At 61.0% G+C, this 20,748-nt stretch overlaps 1 protein-coding gene across 1 annotated transcript; it reads left to right on the top strand.

Annotated features, from left to right (window-relative positions):
• The first annotated feature begins 336 nt into the window (after positions 1–336).
• On the top strand, positions 337–13,667 carry ARHGEF37 (Rho guanine nucleotide exchange factor 37). The gene is made up of 13 exons (XM_050905570.1): positions 337–389; positions 2,557–2,783; positions 3,206–3,329; positions 3,754–3,901; positions 4,817–5,016; positions 5,593–5,723; positions 6,313–6,417; positions 8,466–8,576; positions 9,805–10,134; positions 11,086–11,214; positions 11,585–11,780; positions 12,219–12,391; positions 12,789–13,667. Exons 2-13 carry the CDS (start codon positions 2,580–2,582, stop codon positions 12,996–12,998), a joined length of 2,061 nt encoding a protein of 686 aa, XP_050761527.1. The 5' UTR covers positions 337–389; positions 2,557–2,579; the 3' UTR covers positions 12,999–13,667.
• The last annotated feature ends 7,081 nt before the right edge of the window (positions 13,668–20,748 follow it).

The following is a 20,748-nucleotide window of genomic DNA, read 5'->3' as shown; positions in this document are numbered from 1 at the left end:
CCACCTCCCCTCCCGGCCGGGTTTGGCCGCCGGCGGAGGCGGTGAAGCCGCGCTGCCAGCCGGGCTGCCTGCCTGGCCGCCTGCCAGCCCCCCCCGCCGCGGCCGGGCTTGCGCAGGGAGCGCGTCGCTGCTCATCTGACCGGCGCTGCCGGCCTGCGCCCCCCCCCCCCGCCCGGGCCCTGCGGCGGGTGGGATGCCAGGGGCCGAGCTCGGCGGCGGCAGGCGCGTGGGTGCCGTCACGCCGTGCCGTGGGCTCGCCCGTCCTGCCCACGGCGGCCGTGCCACCCCGGCTGCGGCGCGGCGGGTTTATCATTAACTTCCCGCGGGCAGCAGGAGAGCGGCCGCAGCCGGGCACGGCTCCCCGGCGCCAGCCGCTGCCTCCTCCGCAGGTGAGAGCCGGGGCCGGGGCCGCGGGTTTCGGGGCGCGGAGGAGGCGCCGGGGCCGGAGCAGCGTGGGGAGCGGCGGGGGGAGGGGGGAGGCGGGGGGGGTGGCACGGCCGTGCCGGAGCCTGTCCCTCGGGGCGCGGGGTGGGAGCTGTGGGCCTGGAGCCGGCACCGCCGCAGCATGCCAGGGGCCCCGCGGTCTCTGAGTGCTGGCTGGGGACGCTGCCTGGTCCCCCCGCTTTACGGACAAGGATGCTCGGAGCCACCGAGGCGGCAGTGACATGTCAAAGGCAGGCAGCTGCCTGGGAGGAGAGCTCGGAAGTGAAACCAGCTCCTGCTCTCTCCACCTGGTCCAACGCTGCCCAGAAATGCTTCTTTTCAATTTTGCACAATTCCCTTGTTCCTCTGATGTTTCAGACCGGGGGGGTGAGGAGAGGGAAAGAGGTTTTCCCAGCTTGGGCGCAACTCCCCAAAGCAGCTGCATGCTCTGGGGGATGCTGGCGCAGGGACCAGCGACACCCCAGTGCCTGCATGCCCCCAAGCTGCAGGGCATCTCTCCAGGGCTCAGGGGATGTCTCAGATCACAGCTTTCCACCTGCCTCCAGTGCAGCCCTTCCTCTGAGCAAGGATTTTGCTGTCACCCCCACAATGGGCTTGACCAACAGTCCTTGATGGGCATCCTTCTGCCTGGACACCTCTGAGGCACCCAAAGGGGTGCAGGAAAGTGTCTCCTACTCCCCACGTCCCATAGCAGCCAACGCTATGCCACAGGCAGGGGTGGCAGCCAAATCCGCAGAGGGCAGGGGTGACAGCTGGCAGGGTAACGTGCCCCTGTAAGGCAGGCAGAGGTCCCATACCTTCTCACAGGTTTGCTGTGCCAAGTCTGGCTCTCCTCCAAGCGCAGCAGTGGGCAAGTGCCAGGAGGGGACATTCACCCTGTCCAGTGCTCACCAATGCGTCATCCGCTTGTTAGCTGGACCCTTCCCCAGTGGAGGCTCAGGCTGTCCTGCCAGCCCCTCTCCCTGCTCCTACCACAGGTGCCCAGGGCTGCAGCCTCCGAAGTGGGCGCCTAGCGTGTCGCAGTCCGGCTGATGGTCAGGCGTGGAGGTTGGCACTGGCTGGGCAGACGGCGGAGGGCAGATGCAGAGCTGCCCTCCCTGTGCTGCTGCTTGTGCTGTCTCGCTTTTATCCTGCCAAGCCACCTCCGCCCTGCCTTTGCTCTTCACCTCCTCCGCAGCCTCCACGGGCAGGCTGCCTGGCAGCATCCTTCCCCCCAGCTGGGGTCTGGATCCGGCCAAGCTGTGCGCTGGGCTGGCGTGGGCTGTGCCATGTCTCTCTCTCAAGGCCTCCTGCCTGGGACCGAGCTCTATCTGCGATGCTTTGGGAGCTGCTCCATCCTCCTCGGCATCAGTTAGAGCAGAGGATGTTCCCTGAGGAGGAAACAGCATGAATCAGCTCCAATTTTTCACGCTCTCCACAGGCAGAGTGGAGAAGGGAGCAGGCTGTGCTGGGCAGGGCACGGGCACTGCGCACTAGGGGCTGCCAGTGTCTCTGGCAGAGGCGCCCACGGCTTTGCCCACTTCTCCCCCCATCACCGTCACTTTTAAATCATCTCTCCCTGCCACAGAAACGCCTCTTGTTCAAGCACTGCAAAAACACTCTTTGTACTTTGAATAGGACTTTTGAACGCGAGGCAATGCGCCAGGCGCCAACAGCCAAGGCAGGGAGGGAACAGCTAGCCCCGGGAGCGAGGAGCAGGAGTGGAGGCGGCAAACCCCACTCTGCCCTCAGGGACCAGCCCCTGCGCAGTCCCAGTGCTGGGTGAGTGCTACCAGGCCCCTGCCTGCAGCTGGGGCTCCCCTTGCCTGCACCCCGGCCCTGCATGTGGTCACTGGAGTTTGGGCACGTGTGTGTGGCAAGTCCCTGCCTGCCACACGTGGGTGTCTGCCCTCCACAGCCAGCCCGCTCCTGGCTTGCAGCACTTTATGGTTTTATGGTTTTGGAGTGTCATCCACACCTTTCTTGTAAATGCAGATGGCTTGAGTGTCCCCGGGGATGTGCTGTGGGGTGCCCCCCGCACAGGGGAGGGAGCACAGGCCCTGAGCTGGGTTGGGCACCGGAGCACCGGTCCCAGGGCTGCCCTTGCCCACAGCCTGTCCCAACCCCCGCCAGCCCCTGCAGAGTGTCCCACCGAGATGGCGAGCGCCCACGGGGCAGAGCCCGATGCTGAGGATGCAGCCGAGACTGAAGAGGCCATCTACGAAGAGGTGATGCTCTGCAACAGGATGGAGCTGAGCCAGCGGCTGGCTGTGGAGGAGCTCATCACCACTGAGGCCAGCTATGTCCACAACATCCAGCTCTGCGTGTCGGACATCCGCGCACACCTGGAGAAGAAGCAGGTGAGACGGGGTACATCCCCCTGCCCAGGGGCTGGGGACTGTAGGGTGAATCTGTCAGGAGCTGTAAGATGCCCAAATCACTGCAGGGAGGTCACCGTGTGCTCAGCTTCCACCTTCCTGGGCTCCCCCCGATCAGCCAAGTTCTTGGGTTGGATGGACATTGGGTCTGACCCAGTACAGCCATCCTATGGCTTTAACCCTACATCTGTAACATGAAAAGGCCTCATTGCCCTGCTCGGGAGCACAGCCAGGTCTCAGCATCTCCAATGCCTCCTGAAACAGAGCATCGCCCCAGCTCCTTGGGTGTCGCGTGGGGTGGCTGGAAGGAGACGAGTGCTCAGGAGGGTGTGAGTGCCTCCAGAACACACAGTCTACCTCTCTGATGTATTTGTCTTACCCTGGGGCATCTTTGTTCCCTTCAGCTGCCTGATCTTGACCTGGAAGGACTCTTCTCTAACACCGACGACATCCTCCACGTCTCCAGACGGTTTCTGAAGGGTCTTGAGGCCACAGCCACCCAGGAGCACGAGCAGCTGCTCTGCATCAGTAAGTGGTGCAGAGTCAAGAGCTGACCCGCACCAACCCATGCCTTTGCTGGTGCTGGCAGTGCCGCTGGCCGGCGCTGTGCCCGGGTGCAGCCCCCAGCCCACTCACCCTGACACCTCCTGCACCTCCCTCAGCTCTGGGAAGCACTGCTGCCTGCACACTGCCATCCACGGGCAGCCACCCATGCTCACCCCACAGGGGCAAGGCAGACCTGCCCAGCCTGCAGAAAGTGAGGGTGGGGGGCAGCATCAGGCCCAGCTTAGCAGAGGTGGCTGGGGTGCAGAGCACTGCCCCGGCACGTTTGGCTGGCATGGCTCTGCCAGCTTCACCCTTCCAGCAGGCTGGGGAGAAACCTCCGCCTTTCTCTGAAGCCATAGGAAAGGAGGAAAGGACCATCCTTCCTAGCCTCGCTCTCCTTCCCCAGGCGCCCTGTTCCAAGAGTTCAAGGAGGAGATGGAGACCGTCTACAAGATCTACTGTGCCAGCTACGAGCATGCCCTCCTGCTGGTGGAGACCTACCGCAAAGATGCCAGGCTGCAGGAGGAGATCTTGGAGACCCTGAATGCAACAGTGTAGGTACCTGCTGCTGAGGCCACCACCTCCCTCTCCCTGTTTTACCTACTGGCCTTGCCCTTCTCTCTGGACAAGCTGCCTGCACGGGTACGTGCCACCAGGCCGAGTGTAATGTCACAGCCGTCACCTTTCTGGCATTGCCTGGTATAGTCCCTAGCAGCCTGTCCTGCATCCTTGGGGCCACTTGCCAAAGGGGCACTGCAGGTTGGTGGTCTTTTATGGTGGACCCCAAAACAAGGGATGGGGTTGCACCCACAGCTCCTGCCTGCTCCACAGACCAAGAGGCTGTGCCCACGGAGGGCACATGTTCCCCAGCTTGACCAGAGAGACGGGCTGGCCCTGGAGGACCAGCCCAAACCCTGCTGAACTATTTGGGGGGGTCACAAACACTGTCAGAGCCAGGAGAAGCAGGAGTGGCAGTGGAGGAGCTGCTGGGATTTGCTGCTCTCTGTTTCAGGGCACAGGCGATGGGCCTCCCAAATGAGCAATGCCTTGTGTGCGGGTAGAAGGGGAGCCCTGCCTGCAGCCTGCCTGCACTTTGCCCACATCCTCCCTCCCCACTGCCTCTGGAGCAAGCGCCGATCCCGTGCCTCCTAGCTAGACAAGCGCAGCACTGTTCAGGGAGGCAGGGTGCCCGCCCGGGGCTGGCACTGCCTTCGGGGCTGGCGGGGACAGCGTCCCCCTGCCAGCGCTCCCAGGGGTGGCCCTGCAGCTGGCGCGGAGCAGGGGTTCACAGCCAGAAACCTCCCACAGCTGCTAGGCACAGCTTGCCTGCAGGTCCAAGGCAGCAAAGCTCCCCTGCAGCTGGAGAGGGGCTGCTTTCTCCCCAAAATGCTCACAGAGAAGCTGGGAGGAGCAGCAGGGCAGGAGAGCAGCCCTCCATGCCAACCTCGAGCGATTCACCTCTCCATCAGGCCTCACACAGGCGCGTCGGACCTCAGCTTCTTCCTGGTGATGCCAGTGCAGAGGGTCACCAAATACCCACTGCTGCTGGGGAAGATCCTGGAGAACACCCCTGCCAGTGCCAGTGCCTACCCGGCCCTGCAGGCAGCCGTCCGCGCCATGGCCCAGGTCAACGCCAACATCAACGAGTACAAACGGCGCAGAGAAGTAGGTGAGCGGGCAGGGGGCACAGTGCGGGCAGGGGGCACGGCGTCTGGGAAGCCCCAGCTCAACCCCAGTTGTTTCCCCTTGGCGTTGCACTAATTCCCACTTAAATCACTTCAAAGCTCTCCTGCCCTCCGCCCATCCTGCCTGGTGGAGCCGCAGACTCGTGCAGGCAGCTCCCAGCACTGCTCTGGTCCTGCAAATGCCACTCTGGGCAAGACCTCAAGGCTGCAGGAGCAGGGTGGCATGGGGGGTGCAGAGCACAAAACCAGTCTGTCTGCGTTCCTGAAGCTGGGGAATGGGGAGGAACAGTCCTGCCCTTGGGATAGGAGAAGTCAGGCTCCCCACAAATGGGAGCTTGCTCTTCTTTTTGGTTTTCATAGTACTTTCCCCAGGGCTGCCCTTCTTTGATGTGGGTTGTGCTTATCCTGTTGATCACAACTTGTCAGCATCCTCAGCAGCCCGAGCGGCAACGCGGGTGCTGCTCACCTGCGTTGCCCGCTCAGGCTGCTGAGGGTGCTGCCCTGAAGTTTCCTCTTCTGATCTTTTTTCCTCCCACCTTCTGTGCCCCCACCCGAGGCAGCAACCAAATACAACAAGGCCGAGCACCTGACGCTGCGAGACCGCTTCGCACGCCTCAACACGCACTCCATCGCCAAGAAGACCACGCGGCTGAGCCGGCTCTTCATGCACGAGGCCGGCATCGTGGCCAAGGTGGGCAGCGCGCACCCCACCACCTGTGGACCCACTGCTTGTCCTTGGGTCATTTCTAGGGCTTTCCACTGCCTCCCGAGAAGCCTTGCCAGCAGGACGGGGAGAGCGGAGCCGAGGTGGCATGGCCAATGCTGACACCCAGTGGCCCATGCTGTCACATGAGCCACAGTCCCATTTTCAAGCAGCCTAAGGGTGGCTTCTGGTCCCCAATCCCAAGGACCAGCGGGGTAGGAGGGATGCAGGTACACACCTTGGTCCCTGCCTCGGAGCACTGCAGGGGAGTGCTTTGGGCCCCAAAGGACCCACAGGACCCTCAGGCACCCCAGCGAAAGGAAAGACACCATGGTATTCCCCAGCACCACAACCACACCGAAAGCCCTGTTTCTGCATGCATCCCAAGCACCCTAGATCTTGGCCCTTTTCAGATTCCTGGAACCTCTCAGGGTCTCCCCTGCCTGTCCCCAGCACTGTAAGCTTCAGGCCGGTGCCTGGCTGCTTTTTACGTCAGCACCCAGTGAGGGGCATCAGCCCTGCCCGAGGCATTGCCTGGCCTGCCCGTGCTGGGGATAAGCTGCCCCTTGCCTTGCAGACGGAGGACAGGGAGTACGATGACCTAGAGGAGAAGTTCCAGTGCGTGGTGTCCAGTGTGGCTGTGCTGAAGGAGGACGTGGCATCCTACCTGGGCCATTTAGAGGTAAAACCCTGATAACTTGCAGGGGGTTGGCCCCATCCAGGCCTCAGGACCCGTTTCTTGGGGTTGCAGAATACTTTCAAGTCCTATGGAAACCAGTGTCAGTTGAGGTTGTTCAGTGACTTGCATCTCTCAGCTGAAGACGTTGTGCCAGGGGCTTGCCCAACATGCAAGGATCTCTCAGGTCCAGCAAAGCTTAAAACAAAGTCAAGGCTTCATTGACACAGTCTGAGTTGGGTGTCATTTGAGAATAATTGGTCCTTAAACTGATCACTGTTTCAAGACATTAAATAGCTGAGAAGGCTAAATGTTGTTCAGCCTGGGAATCCTTGTGTAACAGGTATAAGGCAGAATTGTTCCCGAATCAGGGAAACAACAAAATTCCCTTCTGAGATGACCCAGCTGAGCAGCTGGTGTGATTTTCTCATGGAAATCCCTTGGGGCATCTGAGGGAAATGAAAGTATGAGCAATGGCAAAACTTGAAATCCCCAGACACCGTATTATCAGGAAAGTCTCAGGAAATGGCAGAGAGTTCAAAAAGCAGCAATTCAAGGGCTGGAAAGACCTTGTCATGAAAATATTGACAAGGACTCCCCTTATAGGATTGGGAAGGAGGAAAAGGGGACAGAAAGACTCCCTGTAGCCCAAAGAGTGGGTAAAATAGGATTAGAATAGAAAACATGAGGATGGCAATCTGTGTGACAGTGAGATGTGGCACAAGCTAGGGGGACAGGGTGCTCCTGGGGACCTGTCTGGCACTGCCCCTCGGTAAGCTGCATCTCTGTAAGCGAGCTTCTTGGCTTCAGCCAGGACATGAAGTGTCTGCAAATAGGCTGGGCAGCCTAGATAATAAGCTGTGGTTAGGAGTCACGCTGGGGCTTGGATGCAGCTTCAGAGAAGCTGCTGGTGGGGGAAGGTGAGGCTGCATGCATGCCCCATCTCTCTCCCTCTGAAGGCTTCTCAAAGGCATCCTGAGGAGCCGATGAAGACATGTTCTCATAGGGCAGAGACAGTCTGGCCTCTCTTTGTGCTGGCTGGCAGTTCCCTCGTGCATCTGTCTGTACCAGTGCCCCCACCACAAGGAGAGGCAAATCTTGGTGCATACAAGATCATCACAGCCACCTCTGCTTGTGTAAGAGCCCCTGTAGGGTTGAGGAAAAGCACACAGGTCTCAGAGCTGCCGCCTTCTGCTTAAAGGGTCAATCCCTTTCCCCTTTTATATTTTCATCTCCAGTCCCTCCTGTGGCAAGGAGGACTACAAAGGAAGGGTCTCCTAAACATGACCACAGGCAAAAAGACAGGGTTTAGGACAGAGATCAGGACACTCAGAGAGGCCCATAGCAGCCATGGTTGATAAGAACCAAACAGAAACTGCTCCTGCTGCTCCAGGACTGACTGCAGGAGCAGTGCTCCAAGGGGCAGTGAAGCCGAGCCCAGGAGGAGCAGGCGGCCAGGTTTCCCTTGGCACCAGCAGCAGGCTGGGGCTCCAGGAGATCAGTGCTCCCTTCTCTGGGTCTAGAGGTTGTGGGTCAAAATCTGCCTCCAGGCAGGAAGGAGGCTGCTGCCCACACAGTTAACATTAGAGCAAAGCCTCTCAAAGCAGAGGAGGGTCTCCACCCAAACCATCCCTAGCTACTTTCCTTTCCCCACCAGTCTCACTCTCCATGCAGAGGCAGGGAGAAGATTTTGTACACAAATACAAGAAACTCCATGGAGCTACTGGAGCACCAAGCCCAAGTGTCAAAGCACCAGGGAACATCAAGCTGGGGCAGGCTGCCTGGGGCCACATGGCAGCCTTGGCCACCTTGCTGGTGTAGGAGTGCTTTTGCAAGCTGGTGCATGACCCCTGCTCAAGAGGGGAGGTTTGTTAACACCTAAGTAAGCTCCCTGGCTTACAGACAAGAGTAGCCCAGTCCCACTGGGCTGCTAGCACAGAGCACCCAGGCTGGAACATTGGCATGTCTTTGGGAACACAGGGATAGGCTACAGATGGGTTAGCTAGTGTTGGGCAGCTTCTGCAGGTCCGGTCTGATGGCTTTCTCCCTTTCAGGCATTCCTGTTGCCCACCCCACACAAGTGTGAGCTGCAGATCGATGAGGGACCTGCCCAGCAGTACCGCCGCTTTGCAGAATACCTTCATTGCACTGTTTTCCCAGAGTTTGTGAGTGCTCCTTCCCTGTATATCTCCTTCAGGATCACAGCCAAGCATTGCTCTCACACCTTCTGCCAGGGTACAGCAGGGGCTGGCTCCAGGACAGGGCAGCCAAGAGCTGAGGGGGACCCCAGAGCAGGCAGTGTCCTCACCAACAGGCACAGTCCCCTGGCGCCTGAACATGAAGGAGCAGATAACAGAGTCCAGCAGCAGTCTCAGACACATGAGGAACCAGCTCCAGGAAACAAAAGGAGACAGGGCCAGAGACATGGCTACAACACAGCTCTAAAGTCCATCCAGGGCTGGAGACAAGCTGCCACATCCATCTGAGGGGGTCCATCCAGGAGCTGAGCTACCTACAGCAAAGGTCCACCCAGGAGACAAGCAGAAACCAGCTCACCCACAGCAATGCTCAAGTAGCAACTAAAGGCCCTTAAACGGGCTGTGGGCAGGGGTGTGGGTGGAGGCCCCAGGTGAGGCTGGTCTGGGCCATTAAAGACTATTTGTGCCTGCAGGGCCCTGACATGTTCATAGCCAGCCATGCAGGCAAGGCTGCAGTGGAGCATAGGATGGTGGGAAACCAGGCATACTGTTTATTTGACTCACACAAGGCACTTGCTGCCAAACCCCAGTCCAACCTGCCCATACCTTGTGGGCATCTGTACTCACCTTTAGGAGCCCAAGAGCCCCCCCATCTGTCTCGTTCCACCACCCCTGCCTGGTTCTCCAGGACTCCCTCTTGGGTGGTGACTGCCACCATGAACACAGTCAGGGAGGTTTTCTGAGCAGTAAAGAGTGTGGTAGGGCAGCCTGAAGCCCACACCTGGATGCCGGCATCCCCAGGGAGCACCAGCATCGGGAGGGAGGGTAGCTACATGGGATAACCACACAGACCCTGGGCTGAGGGCTTCTGTCAAACCAGGACACTATGACCTGCATGGGACAGTCACTGCAGCACCCCCGTTGGCCCGTGGGACCTTGCGCCTGAGGGTCCTGCACGATCATTTGCATGGAGCACAAGTTTTGAATTGTGGCATGCATGACTGCTCTCTAGCAAGGGTTTGCTTTGGTTGGCATCCTATGTGCCTTCAGGGAAGGATGCCTCAGATGCTCCCCACTCCACATAAGCCCTTCAACAGGTCCCCGAGCCTTTTCTCCTGTGTAAGACAGTGCCCCATGCATACAGCTGGGCTTGTCTGGGGGCTCACATGGAGATTTGGGTTCTCTCGCCCCATAGAAGCGACGGCTGGACAGGCTGGTCTGCCAGCCCCTATTCAGCCTCTCAGACATGCTGGTGGGGCCACAACAGTTGGTCAAGAAGCGCCTGGACAAGCTGCTGGACTATGAGGAGATCCAGGAGCGGAAGAGCGAGATGGGCAGTGTGACATATGACGAGGAGGCAGCCATGAACACCTACCTCGCCATCAATGCCCTGCTTGTGGCCGAGCTCCCACGGTTCAACCAGGCGGCTCTGCAGCTCCTGGGGCAGATACTGTGCTCCTTCAGCACCCTGCAACGGGACTTGGCTGCCCAGGTCCTGCATCAGGCAGAAAAGGAGCTAGAGCAGGTGAGAGTGACCCCTTCATGTGTGTGCCCAAACCGGCGCACATGCTGAGCCAGACCTGCCTTCTTCAGGCTTGGGACATGACTTGGATGTCAGGGCACTGAAGGTTTGCTGAGGTGCAAGCCTGCCCTTGCAGACACAGAGCTCGCTGTCTAGCATTTGAAAGTGATCTCTCCTCCCCTTCAGCTGGGGAAAGCCAAATTGTCTCTTCTTCACTGCCAGGAACTGTCCTGCTCTCTCTTTGAGGACACCACTGGTGATTTATTGATGTGCTCCCTGCGAGATCAGTGTTAACTCTGAGCTTCCGAGAGCTCTGTGCTGGGAAGGCAAGGAGGAGGACAGCTCCTGGCCTGAGGAACGAGCATCCCTCGAACCTCCATCCCCTGGGAGATATCTCCCAGGACTCCTCGCTGGACAGCACTCTGTGAGCCTGACGTTTGCAAATGTGGTGGGTCAGGCCAGTCCAGAGCCCTGGGATAGAGCATGGCCCTGGCCTGACCCATGACCAAGATGAGAACAAGATGCAGCCATGTGGAGGTATCCTCCGGCTCATACATACCTAGACATGAGGGTGAATTCCCCTTGCTCAGTCTGGGATGCTTATGCTGCAGACATCTACTCCGGAGCTACATCCTCCTGTCTCCCTTTTTAGTCAGGTGGGATGGACTGTGGGCTTGGGGCAGGACAGGAGGACCCAGGGACCGCTGCGGTGGGCTGGGTACAGCCCAAGAGCCCCACGTGTGACTGCCCTGCCCAGGGCAGGTGGCTCAATGCCAGAGAGCAGCAGCTGTCCTTGCCAAAGGGAACCACATCCCAGATGCAAGTTGCATCTTTAGTGGCCAGTCTGTTCTCTTGCTTTCTCACCTCTTTTCTTCCTGCTCCTTTTCTTTTGACCCTACCCACAGCTCTTCCCCTCCCCAGGGCCCTCTCTGATCTCAGGGTCTGTCTTCACAGATGCCCCATGGCCGCATGCCTCTGCCTAGTTTCTGGAAGATGGTGGAAGACACGTTGCAGCAGTCTGGCACTCAGCTCCGTACCTTCTGCCAGACATTTGAGACGGTCACGCCGAGCCCTGTGACACAGGTAGGAGCTGGGAAGGGGGTGTCTCAGGCCAGCTGGATGAAGAGGTAGGACTGTGGCTTCCCAGTGCAGAACATCTCCTTGGGGGGGAGGTTGGCTCAGAAAGTGGCATGGGGGCTTGCCACAGCCACAGTATGTCCCCCAAGCCCCTGACAGCTGCTGGCTGGGAATAACCAGGGATGAAACAGTCTCAGCTCTTCTGGTTCTGGACACTCATCTCCAAACCATGAGGTAGAGCAGATAGTGTGAAGGAGTTTATCCTCTTGCCTCTCGCTAGGATGCGATCCTGCAGAAAGGAGAGCACATGTACATGGAAGGCCTCAGTCTCCTGCCTGTCTCATCAAGTGCTACTGTGTCTCTTGCTCCCCACCAGCCTCTGAACCCTGCTGAAGAGCGGAAGGTCCTTTCCCTTGTGAGCAAGCATGGCCCAGACAAACTTTACCAAGTGACAAGCAACATTAGTGGCAGCAAAGACTTGGACCTGACCTTGCAAAGGGGACAGATTGTAGCTCTGCTGCAAAGTGTGGACACTAAGGGGAACACGAGCAGATGGCTGGTGGATGCTGGAGGTACTGTGAGCGCTATGGGGAGCCTCTCCCCGCCCCGGCACCAGGGTCAGAAACCAAACCCGAAACACTTCCTCATCTTGGATGAAACAGCGGGCCATTGCCTCCCGGGTCCTCCCTTCCAGGGTTTGCTCAGCCCAAACCCACCTCTGCTTTGCCAGCTGCACCCGTAGCCATTAACTGTAAAGTTCGGGTTTCCCCATGAGGGAGCACTCGTGGCTCACCATGGCTGGGAAAGGAGAATCCTGTGCACACAGAAACATCTTGAAACCCCTTTTTGGGGGGTTTTGCTGCTGCATATCCCCTAGTGATGGACCAGTTTGAACAGGGCTGCTGTGCCATGCCAGGCAACAGCCAAGTTGTCATTCCTCTCTCCTCCAATCAGTCCTATGTGTGCCAGGCAGTGAGGCCCCATGACCTGTGTGTGTGCGTGTCCTCCAGGTCCCCGAGGGTTTGTGCCTGCTGGAAAACTCCAGCCCTATTGCCCGGTACAAAGCCAGCCGCCCGGGATGCAGATGCCAGCCCTGGAGAGCAGCACAGAGAGAAGGCGACATTCGTATGCATCACCTGAAGCTCCCAGGCCCCAGGTGGCCACCTTCACCCCAGCTTTCCAGGTGAGAGTGGGGGACACCCCCCAGGGCCATTCCTAACAACCCCCCCAGCTCCATGCTAGTCCCTGTGCGTGCAGCGTGTGGGTGGGAAGGTGGACCTGCTTTTCCAGCACACGTGGTCATACATATGCAGCCATGTGCCTAGCAGGGGAGTGTCACAGCCCCTGGCCGAGTGCCTCGCGAGGCTGGTGTCTGCCTTGCTGGGACCTGGGGTGGACAGAGCAAGAGAACTGTGCTTGGTGGGGTCCCCAGTGTCCCTCCATTGATGGCAGTACTGTGCTGCCCTCTTGGAAACAACATCCATGTCCCCTCTAGGTCCTGCCCTGCCATGTATGTCCTTTCCCCCTTTGACTGTCACATCCAGCAAGGGCTTCCTCCCTCCTTCCCCTGCCTTTTGCAGGTGGTCGCCGGCTTCTCCTTCACAGCCAGGAGTCCGCAGGAGGTAAGCCTCCAGGCAGGGCAGCCCGTGGTGGTGCTGGAGCCACACGACAAGAAGGGGAGCAAGGAGTGGAGCCTGGTGGATGTGAACGGCCAGAGGGGCTACGTGCCCTCCAGCTACCTGGTGACTGTCCCTGTGCAGGAGCCCACGGGCTGGAGCTTGCCTGTGTGAGCACGGCCAGCCTGGCACCCAAGGGCACAGGCTTCATTGGATGAGAGCCGTCCGCTTGGCACCCAAGGACTCATCATGGGAGATGCTGGAGGGGGGCGGCTGTGGTGGCCCCGGGCCGGGAAGGCAGTGGGAAGCGGCTGGCAGAATACAGCCCGGGGGATGCAGGTGCGAGGGGCAGCAGTCGGGAGGCACGTTTTGATGGGTAGGTGTGAGGGTGCCATGTCCCGTACGTGTTTGCACAAAGGAGAGGAGCATGAGGGAGTGAGGGCAGGTGGCTGCAGTTTTCCAGGGATTTGCTGAAATCCATGTCAGTGACAAAAGTGTCCGTAGGGGTGATGAGACAGCATTATCCCAAATTAGATCAGGACCAAGCTGCAAAGGGTGCAGCGCTGCAGAGGGGGTCTTCAGCCTGGCACGGAGTATCTGGGGCTCTTGGGAAGAGGCTCTCAGGGGAATCGCTGGTTTGCGAGCAGAGGCTGAGGTGGAGCAGCCCCAGAGACGTGGCTCCCCGCTCCTCACTGTGGTGTCACGCCTGCCTGGGTGCCCACCCTGATGTGCCATTGTGGTCCCTTCGGCAGCGCAGCATTCATGTCCTGCTAAAGGGCACAGCAACACCAGCCTGCGCCCAGCCGCATAATCAGCGACGGGAGGGTGCCAGGCTGAGGGCCGTGGCCGGGGTCCTCCCCAGGCCTCCTGGCCACCGAGCACCGCTCCTGGCCTCAGTTTCCCCCCGCAGCACAGTGGGGCTGATGCTACTGACCCATTTGAGAGGCCCTTGGAGCCCTGGTGACAAGAAGCGCTCTGTACACCACCGATGCTATTTTGTGTGAGTGATACGCTGACATTATAATATATTATACTGTCTCTGTGCCCCACCCGTGCTGATGGGCTCGCCCCCCCACCCGCGGGGCCGTGCCGTGGGGCTGTGCAGCGCCCGTGGCAGCCCGGCGCGGTGGCAGCGCGGCCGCGAGATGGCAGAGCCGCCCGCACGCCGCGCCTGCCTCCCAGCGCCTCGGCGGGGCCACTGGGAGCACTGGTTTTGGGGCGCTGGCAGGCCATGGAGGGGTTTCGCTGCTGCGGTGGAGTGTTCGTGTCCTTGGCCGGCGTGGGGACAGCCGAGGCGGCAGGGCTGGCGGTGCCGGCATGAGCACGGCTGCGCCGGGGCAGCGGCTGAAGGTGAGCTGTGCACCGCTTCCCTCCCAGCCGGTGCTGCTCAGGGCTGGGGACAGAGAGCCCAGCTCCTGGGGCTCTCAGGACACCCTGTCCCCTTGGCAACCCACACAAATCTCCAGCGGTTTGATACACGTGTGCTCTCTAGAAGCACAGGCCCTGTGGAAGAAGTTTTTGAGAGAACAAACCTGTGTCGGTCAGTCCCTGACCTAAGGCTCAGTGTGGGGATGGAGGCAGCACTCCTTCCCACCCGCTGCCTGAGGCATCACAGCTCTGTGCCTCAGTTGCCCCATGGCTTGCTCCGATGCTGTGCTGTTATGTGATGCTGATGGGGCTCAGGGCAGGGAGCTGTGCCCGCAGCACCGCTGACATGGTGTCAGAGGGGAATTCGGGAGCTCCCAGCTGCAGCCCCCAGGGACTGGCACCATGCTCCCTCCATGGGAGAGCTCAGCCCACGGTGCCACGCTGCGCACCCCTCACCCACCACAGGCAGTGGAGCACGGAGGCGCCCGCTGGTGCAGCAGCCTGGCGTCGTCCCGGCTGCCCTGGGCCTGCCGCTTCCCGCATCAAAGCTGCAATGGCCCGGCTGGCGAGCGCTGGCACGCCGGCTCCTGCGCCCTGCCTGGCAGGGAGGCAGCACGCTGGCTGCCCATGGGCTCCCCACAGGACGTGCTTTGGTGGCACAGTGGCTGGGTGCGGGTTCCCGTGGTGCTGCCCTGCGGCTGTGGCTGTGGGCTGGGCAGGGGGGCAGAGGTGACATGTCTTCACCCAAGCTTGCACCATGTGGGGAGGGACAGGGTGGGTGCCAGGCAGGTGAGGGCAGGCCCCAGACGCTGCTCTGCTTTCGCTGTGCACCCCACACATGGGTCCAGGTGCCTGGTTTGGGCCAGAACTGCCTGTGGGGCTCACCCTCCTTTGTACCTGCAGGGTCCTCGGGCTTTATCTGTGGGGTGGCTGGGGGCTTGCTACCTCTGCCCAGGTGCCATTGAAAGCCCCAAGCAAATGCTCACCCACATGAAATCTGGGAGGGAACAGCAGCGCTGGAGCTGGGGACATTGCCTGAGGATGCTTCCAGCCTGGGGAAAGGCCGATGGGCTCCTTGGGATGGGAAAGCGGGCAGGCTGGGGGGACGAGGGCCGCTGTGCAGGGGCTGTGTTTCTGAGGCTCGCCCTCCCAGCCCTGGCCCCGCAGTGGCAGGGCTCACACCTCCGGCTCGCTGCTGATGGCTCCTCCGGATTTTTCCGTTCCTAATCAAATCACATCAGGTCGGATTTCCCTCCCGAGTCGCCTTCCTGCCAGCTCAGCGGGGCGCAGATGCAATCATCAGCACCGCGCCAGCGCAGGCGACGGCAGGAGTCAGCGGCTCGGGCAGGTCCCGCTCTGCAGCCCGTGGGTGCCCGGGACCCTTCAGAGGGTGAAAGGTGACAGCAGGACAAGGAGCGCCGACAAACTGCTGCTGCCTGTGCCCTGATCTGCCCGCTGGAAGGAGACCTGGGGCAGGCAGAACTTGATAGGCAGCTTATAAAACCGGTTGGGCTTTCTCTGTCCCGCTCATCAGGACTCTGGATTTCACGTGCTCTGAAACGACAGCTCCCCTTTCCCTCCTTCCAGCCACTGCCGGTGCTGCCTGTGCGTCAGTGCTGGCCGGAAGGAGCTCTTTGCCCTGCCTGCAGCCGGCACAGGGGGTGCAGGCTGTTGCAAGGTGTCCTAGGCCCCCACTGCCTCTCCTGGGTCCCGGCTCTACCCATCAAATGTCCATCCACCGGCACTTGGCAGGGCTGACAGGCACGAAGGGCAAGGTGGAAACAGTCCATGCACATCCCACCAGGAGATGTACACGAGCCACACACCAGTGCTCTGCAGGAGGTGGCACCGCACTGGGGACATGCTGCTTGTGTCAGGCACCGGCTGCGTGCCCCCTGCCAGATAATGCAGTTATGCTCCAAGCTGGGTGCAGCCAAGGCACCAAGAGGCTCCTTCGTATGGTGCTGAGCCAGCCAGCACCAGCAGCTGGCCCAGCAGCAGTGGCACCGGTGCCCTGCCTACCCCAAGGTCCTGGCGGTGGCTAGAGTGCGCTGTGGATGTCCCTGCTAGGAAGAGGGAAATTAGCTCGTGCGGTTCCTTCGGTCTTTGGACCTGAAGGGGTGAGCTGGGCTCTGCAGTACCCACCAGTCCTGCTGCCAACCTCGATGGCCATGGGACCTTCCCCGTGGGGTCTGTCCTCAGGACATGGCCTAGTACTTGGCTGCAGGACACGAGGCGTCAACATCTCTTGCTTCTCCCATGATTTCACCCAAACTCATTGCACCTGCTGCTGCCCCCTCGGAGTTACCGGAGGGTACGGGGCTCTTCCAGCGTAAACATGAGGGGGAATAAAGGGCACAAGTGTGCCTTTAAATAGCCTGGTGAGGACAAGCTCTCCCAGGAGGAATGCTCTGGCTGGCCTGGTGGAACATGTTTGTGGCTGGGGGCACGGGGGGACAGCCGGGCAGGGATGGCTCCTCGCCAGGAGGTCAGGTCAAGGTTAGGCATCGCCCAGCTGGGCGCCGCTGTGCCGTGGCTCGGCACCATGGGAGCAGAGCCATGCAAGGGGGAGGGAAATGCATGCCAGGCCGGGGTCTTGCCATGCCCGGGGCTGATCTGCAAGGTGGCAGCGGAGCCGGGCAGGCGCTGCTGCCTGCAACCTGCTCACTGACCTGCAAGGGGTTTGGCACCGACACAGCCTGGCTGCCGGAGCAGCCTGCCGGGCAGCTTGGGTTGTCCAGGAGCGGCTGCTGCACTCCTGTCCGGGCTGATTCATATCCTGGACGTGCAGGCATTTGGATAGCGTCCACCCGCGGGGTGTGACAGCGCACGGCCGTGTCCCCAAGGTGCAAGGAGCCAGCCTGGCCACATGCCGGAGAGCAGGATGGTGGCAGCTCAGCCTCCGCTCTCCCCTGCTTTGCGGGGCGTGCCGGTCCCTGGGGACACGGCAGTGGCTGCGGGCAGGGTGGGGAGCCACAAAGCACATCTCCAGATGGAGACACCTGGATCGCAGGGAGGATGGCTGCGTGCCCAGGTGTCGATGTGCCCGCTGGCTCTGCTGGAGCACCCAGGCGGCAGGGAGGTGCAAGAGGAAAGCAGCTGCCAGGGAAGCCCCAAGCCTGGGCTCCCAAACCCGGACCCATCCCCTCACTGTGGGGTGCCAGAAGGGGAGTAGGGGTGCAGCAGGGCTGCAGTGGGCAGGGAAGGAGGGGAGCGGGGAGGACCCAGCAGGAGCAGGGTGGCTGCCCTGGGCTGAAGGGCACAGCCAGCCTGCGTGGAGCTGTGCTTGCAGGCATGGTGCTCAAGTTCACCACCACCGCCGGGCTGAGCTGGCTCCGAGCAGAGCCAGCCTGCGGCTGCGCTGTTCCCAGGTGCCCGCCCATGTGTGCGGGCACCCAGGGAGCAGGGTGGCCCATGAGAAGCAGCCCGCAGCCCCGGCACCCTGGCCCCTGGCAGCCCACGCTGGCCCTGCTTGCCGTCCTGTCAGCTGTGATCAGCACGGTGCTACATGGCCTGAGGGAGAGCTGAGCCCCAAGGAGAGCAGCCCTGGGGCTGCGAGACAGGAGCGGAGGTGTGAGCAGCAGTGCTCGCTCCAGGCTTGTGCAGCCGGCACCTGAATTGTCTAATAAAGTGTGAAATTGCTTTCATGCTCTGCTACCTTTGCTGAGATGGACCATCATTGCGGCCCCCCCTTCCCAGCCGGCAGCTGGCTGCTGCTGATGTCCCTGCTGTCGCGGCGCTGCCAGATGAGCCCCTGGCTGGAGCTGTGCCTGGCACAGCCCCACAGGACCACTGTGCCAGGGGCTGCCACGTGGCACCCGCCGTCCCAGGGATGAGCACCCCTCCCCTCCTCCTCAGCCCCTCCGTTGCACCCACCCCATGTAGAAGCACAAGCTGCTACGGGTGCATCACCCTGGACAGGGGTGGGGGCTGCAGACCCTCTTCCTTCCCCCCCATCAGATGCTCTGGGGGTGCAGGGTTCAGCTCAGGTCCGAGCCCTACCCTGGGGCTGTGCTGCTGCCAAAGCCCTAGCCCTTCCCAGGAAGGGCTGGTCGGGAGCGTGCCCATCAGATACAGCCTGCAAGGAGATAGGGCTCCCTCCGGCTGCGCCAGGAGTGCCAGGAGCCGTCTTGGACCCTCAGTTGGGTGGTGGAGGGCTCCCACCTTGGCGGGGACAGAGGGGCAGCCCTGTCCCCCCCACCAGAGGGTGACTAATTGCTCCTGAACCACCTGAATGTGCACAGAAACCGTTCTCCAGCCTTAATAACGATAATCAATCATCCTGCTCCTGCTCTGAGCAGGGGTTGTGGAAGGCTTTCCAGGGCTGGGGAGCCAGCAGGGCTGGGGAGGGGACTGTGGTGCCAGCTGGGTGGCTCCCCTCGAGGGGACATGGAGGTCTCTGCTCCGGCAGTGGCTTTCCTCCCACACTGCCTGCCGGGAGGGCAATCCATGCCCAGGTACACCCTGCAAGGGGAAGTCCCAGCTCCTCGATGATGGCACTGTGCTGGTGCGTCCGGGTCTGTGCAAACTGTGATTTTGGAGGGAAGATGGGGCCAGCTGGGAGCCCAGGCCGTGCACAGAGCACGGGGTGCTCCCTGCCACAGAAAGTCCCATGGGTCCCCATGCTGAAGGGCCAGACACGAGTGCCCGGGAGATGCCGAGTGGGGCCCAGGAAAAGGAGCCATGTCTGGGATTTCTGCAGTGATCAAGATACTTTGCCCCAGGGAAATGGTGCCATGTTTTTCCAGCCACTGATAAAGTTAAACCCTTGATCTGGTTAAAGATTTAGCCCACAAGGCAAGCCTGGGTAGGACAACAATGCTGTTAGTGCCACCGACTTGGTGACACTTGCCCAGGCAGAGGGGACTAACCCCGCTGCCCCTCTGCCTGCAGCTGAGCCCCGCTGTCAGAACACATCCCCACAGCTGGACCCTGCTGTCGGAGCACATCCCTGCAGCCAGACCCCGCCATCCCTGGGCTGCATCCAGGCCCCCGCATGGGGGATGGAGCTGGAGCATCCCCAGGCACCGAGCTGAGGCTGGGCAGGCGGATGGCACACAGCTAGGGAGGGGAGCATCCCACCGGGAGCTGCTCTTTCTTCGGTGTCACCTTATAACCTGCGACCCCCCCGCCACCTGCCCTGGCCACAGCTCGGCCCAGTGCCACTGATCGGGGGGAGGCTTCATGCCACTGGGAAGCCAGCCTGGCCCTGACGTGACATGAGTCAGCTGGAGCAGCTGGGCAACGCTACCCACCACGAATAGCTTGGCCAGCATGCCAGCCCCTGCACGGTGCGCCCTTGCCCCACCATGCCCCCAGGGGGTCCCCAGGCAGGGAGCCCCTGAGCTGGTGGTCCCAGGGTGATGCACCCTTTCCCTTGGGGCTTCCTCAGCCCCGTGGCACGAGGCGCTTCATCTGCCCGGCAGAAAAAGGCAGATTCCTGCAGGCTCGTCCTGTCCCCAAGGTCACTCTGCTGGCCGGAGAGCACTTCGGGACTTTCCAGAGGCCACAGGAGTTAAGGAGCGAGTGTGGGGGGAGGAGGTGCAGAGCACCCTCCTGCCTTCCCACCGGCTCCTGTGACAGCCGCCCTTTCCCGCGGCCCAGCCTGGCAAAGGGGACAGACACCCACGGCCGCAGCTCCTGTCCTGCCTCGTGCCTGCGTCCTCGGGGTGGCTGCACCCAGTTGTCGCAGCTGTACTTGAGACTACAAAGGCTTCCCAAATACATCCCTTGGTCCATCTTTGGGGTGCTGGTGTCCCCCAGGCTGCAAAGGTAGCCCTGCCTTGAGCCATTTTGGGCACAGGGGCTCTGGAGCCCAGCTTTGCTCCTCTCTCTGTGGGTGAGCAGATGGCCTCCCCTGCCCAGATGGGCTTGCCACCCCAGGGAGAAGCTCTGTGTGTGACCCCTGCATGCCACCAGGCACTGCCATTGTCCCCTGCTGCAGCTGGAGCTGCCATGGCTGGCCCTGCTCCGGAGCCAGGGGTTTCCTCCCCAGCCAGAGCCCTACAGCTGCAGCCTCCCTACCCTGCAGCTCTGGGCCCAGGTTTCCCTCATTATACAGGAAGGGATGTATTTATTATATATTATTTATATATATATTTATTATATATTATTTATCTCATTATACAGAAAGGGGATGTTGAGTCCCAGACAGCCTGGCCCTGTGGTCTGCAGGCTCAGTCTCCTCGGCCAGCTCCCAGCTCAGCTGGCTGCTCGCTGGAGGCACGGCCCCGCTGATGCATGTGCTGTGGCGCTGGGGAGACCTCGAAGGCAGCTTTTCGCTGGAGCAAAGGCAGTCAGTGCAGGTGGGAGGCAGGGATGGAGAAGGTCAGGTGAGTACCAAAGGGAAGTGTCCCTGCCCGCAGGCAGGGAGAGGGCAGAGTGGTCATCCTGCCTCTGCAGGCATGGGACTCTGGCAGGAGTGCCTGCTGGCATGCCGCGGGCGGGGGGGGGGGATAACACATACCTCTTCTGCCGCAGGCCCTTTCAAATGTGCCACCAATTCAGCATCGAGAGCCATTTCAAAGCCCTCTCCTCACATCAGGCACCGGAGGCA

This window comes from Gymnogyps californianus, chromosome 14 (assembly GCF_018139145.2).
Source record: "Gymnogyps californianus isolate 813 chromosome 14, ASM1813914v2, whole genome shotgun sequence".
NCBI lineage: Eukaryota > Metazoa > Chordata > Aves > Accipitriformes > Cathartidae > Gymnogyps > Gymnogyps californianus.
The sequence above is the reverse complement of the archived record's forward strand: the minus strand, read 5'-3'. Positions and strand labels throughout refer to the sequence as shown.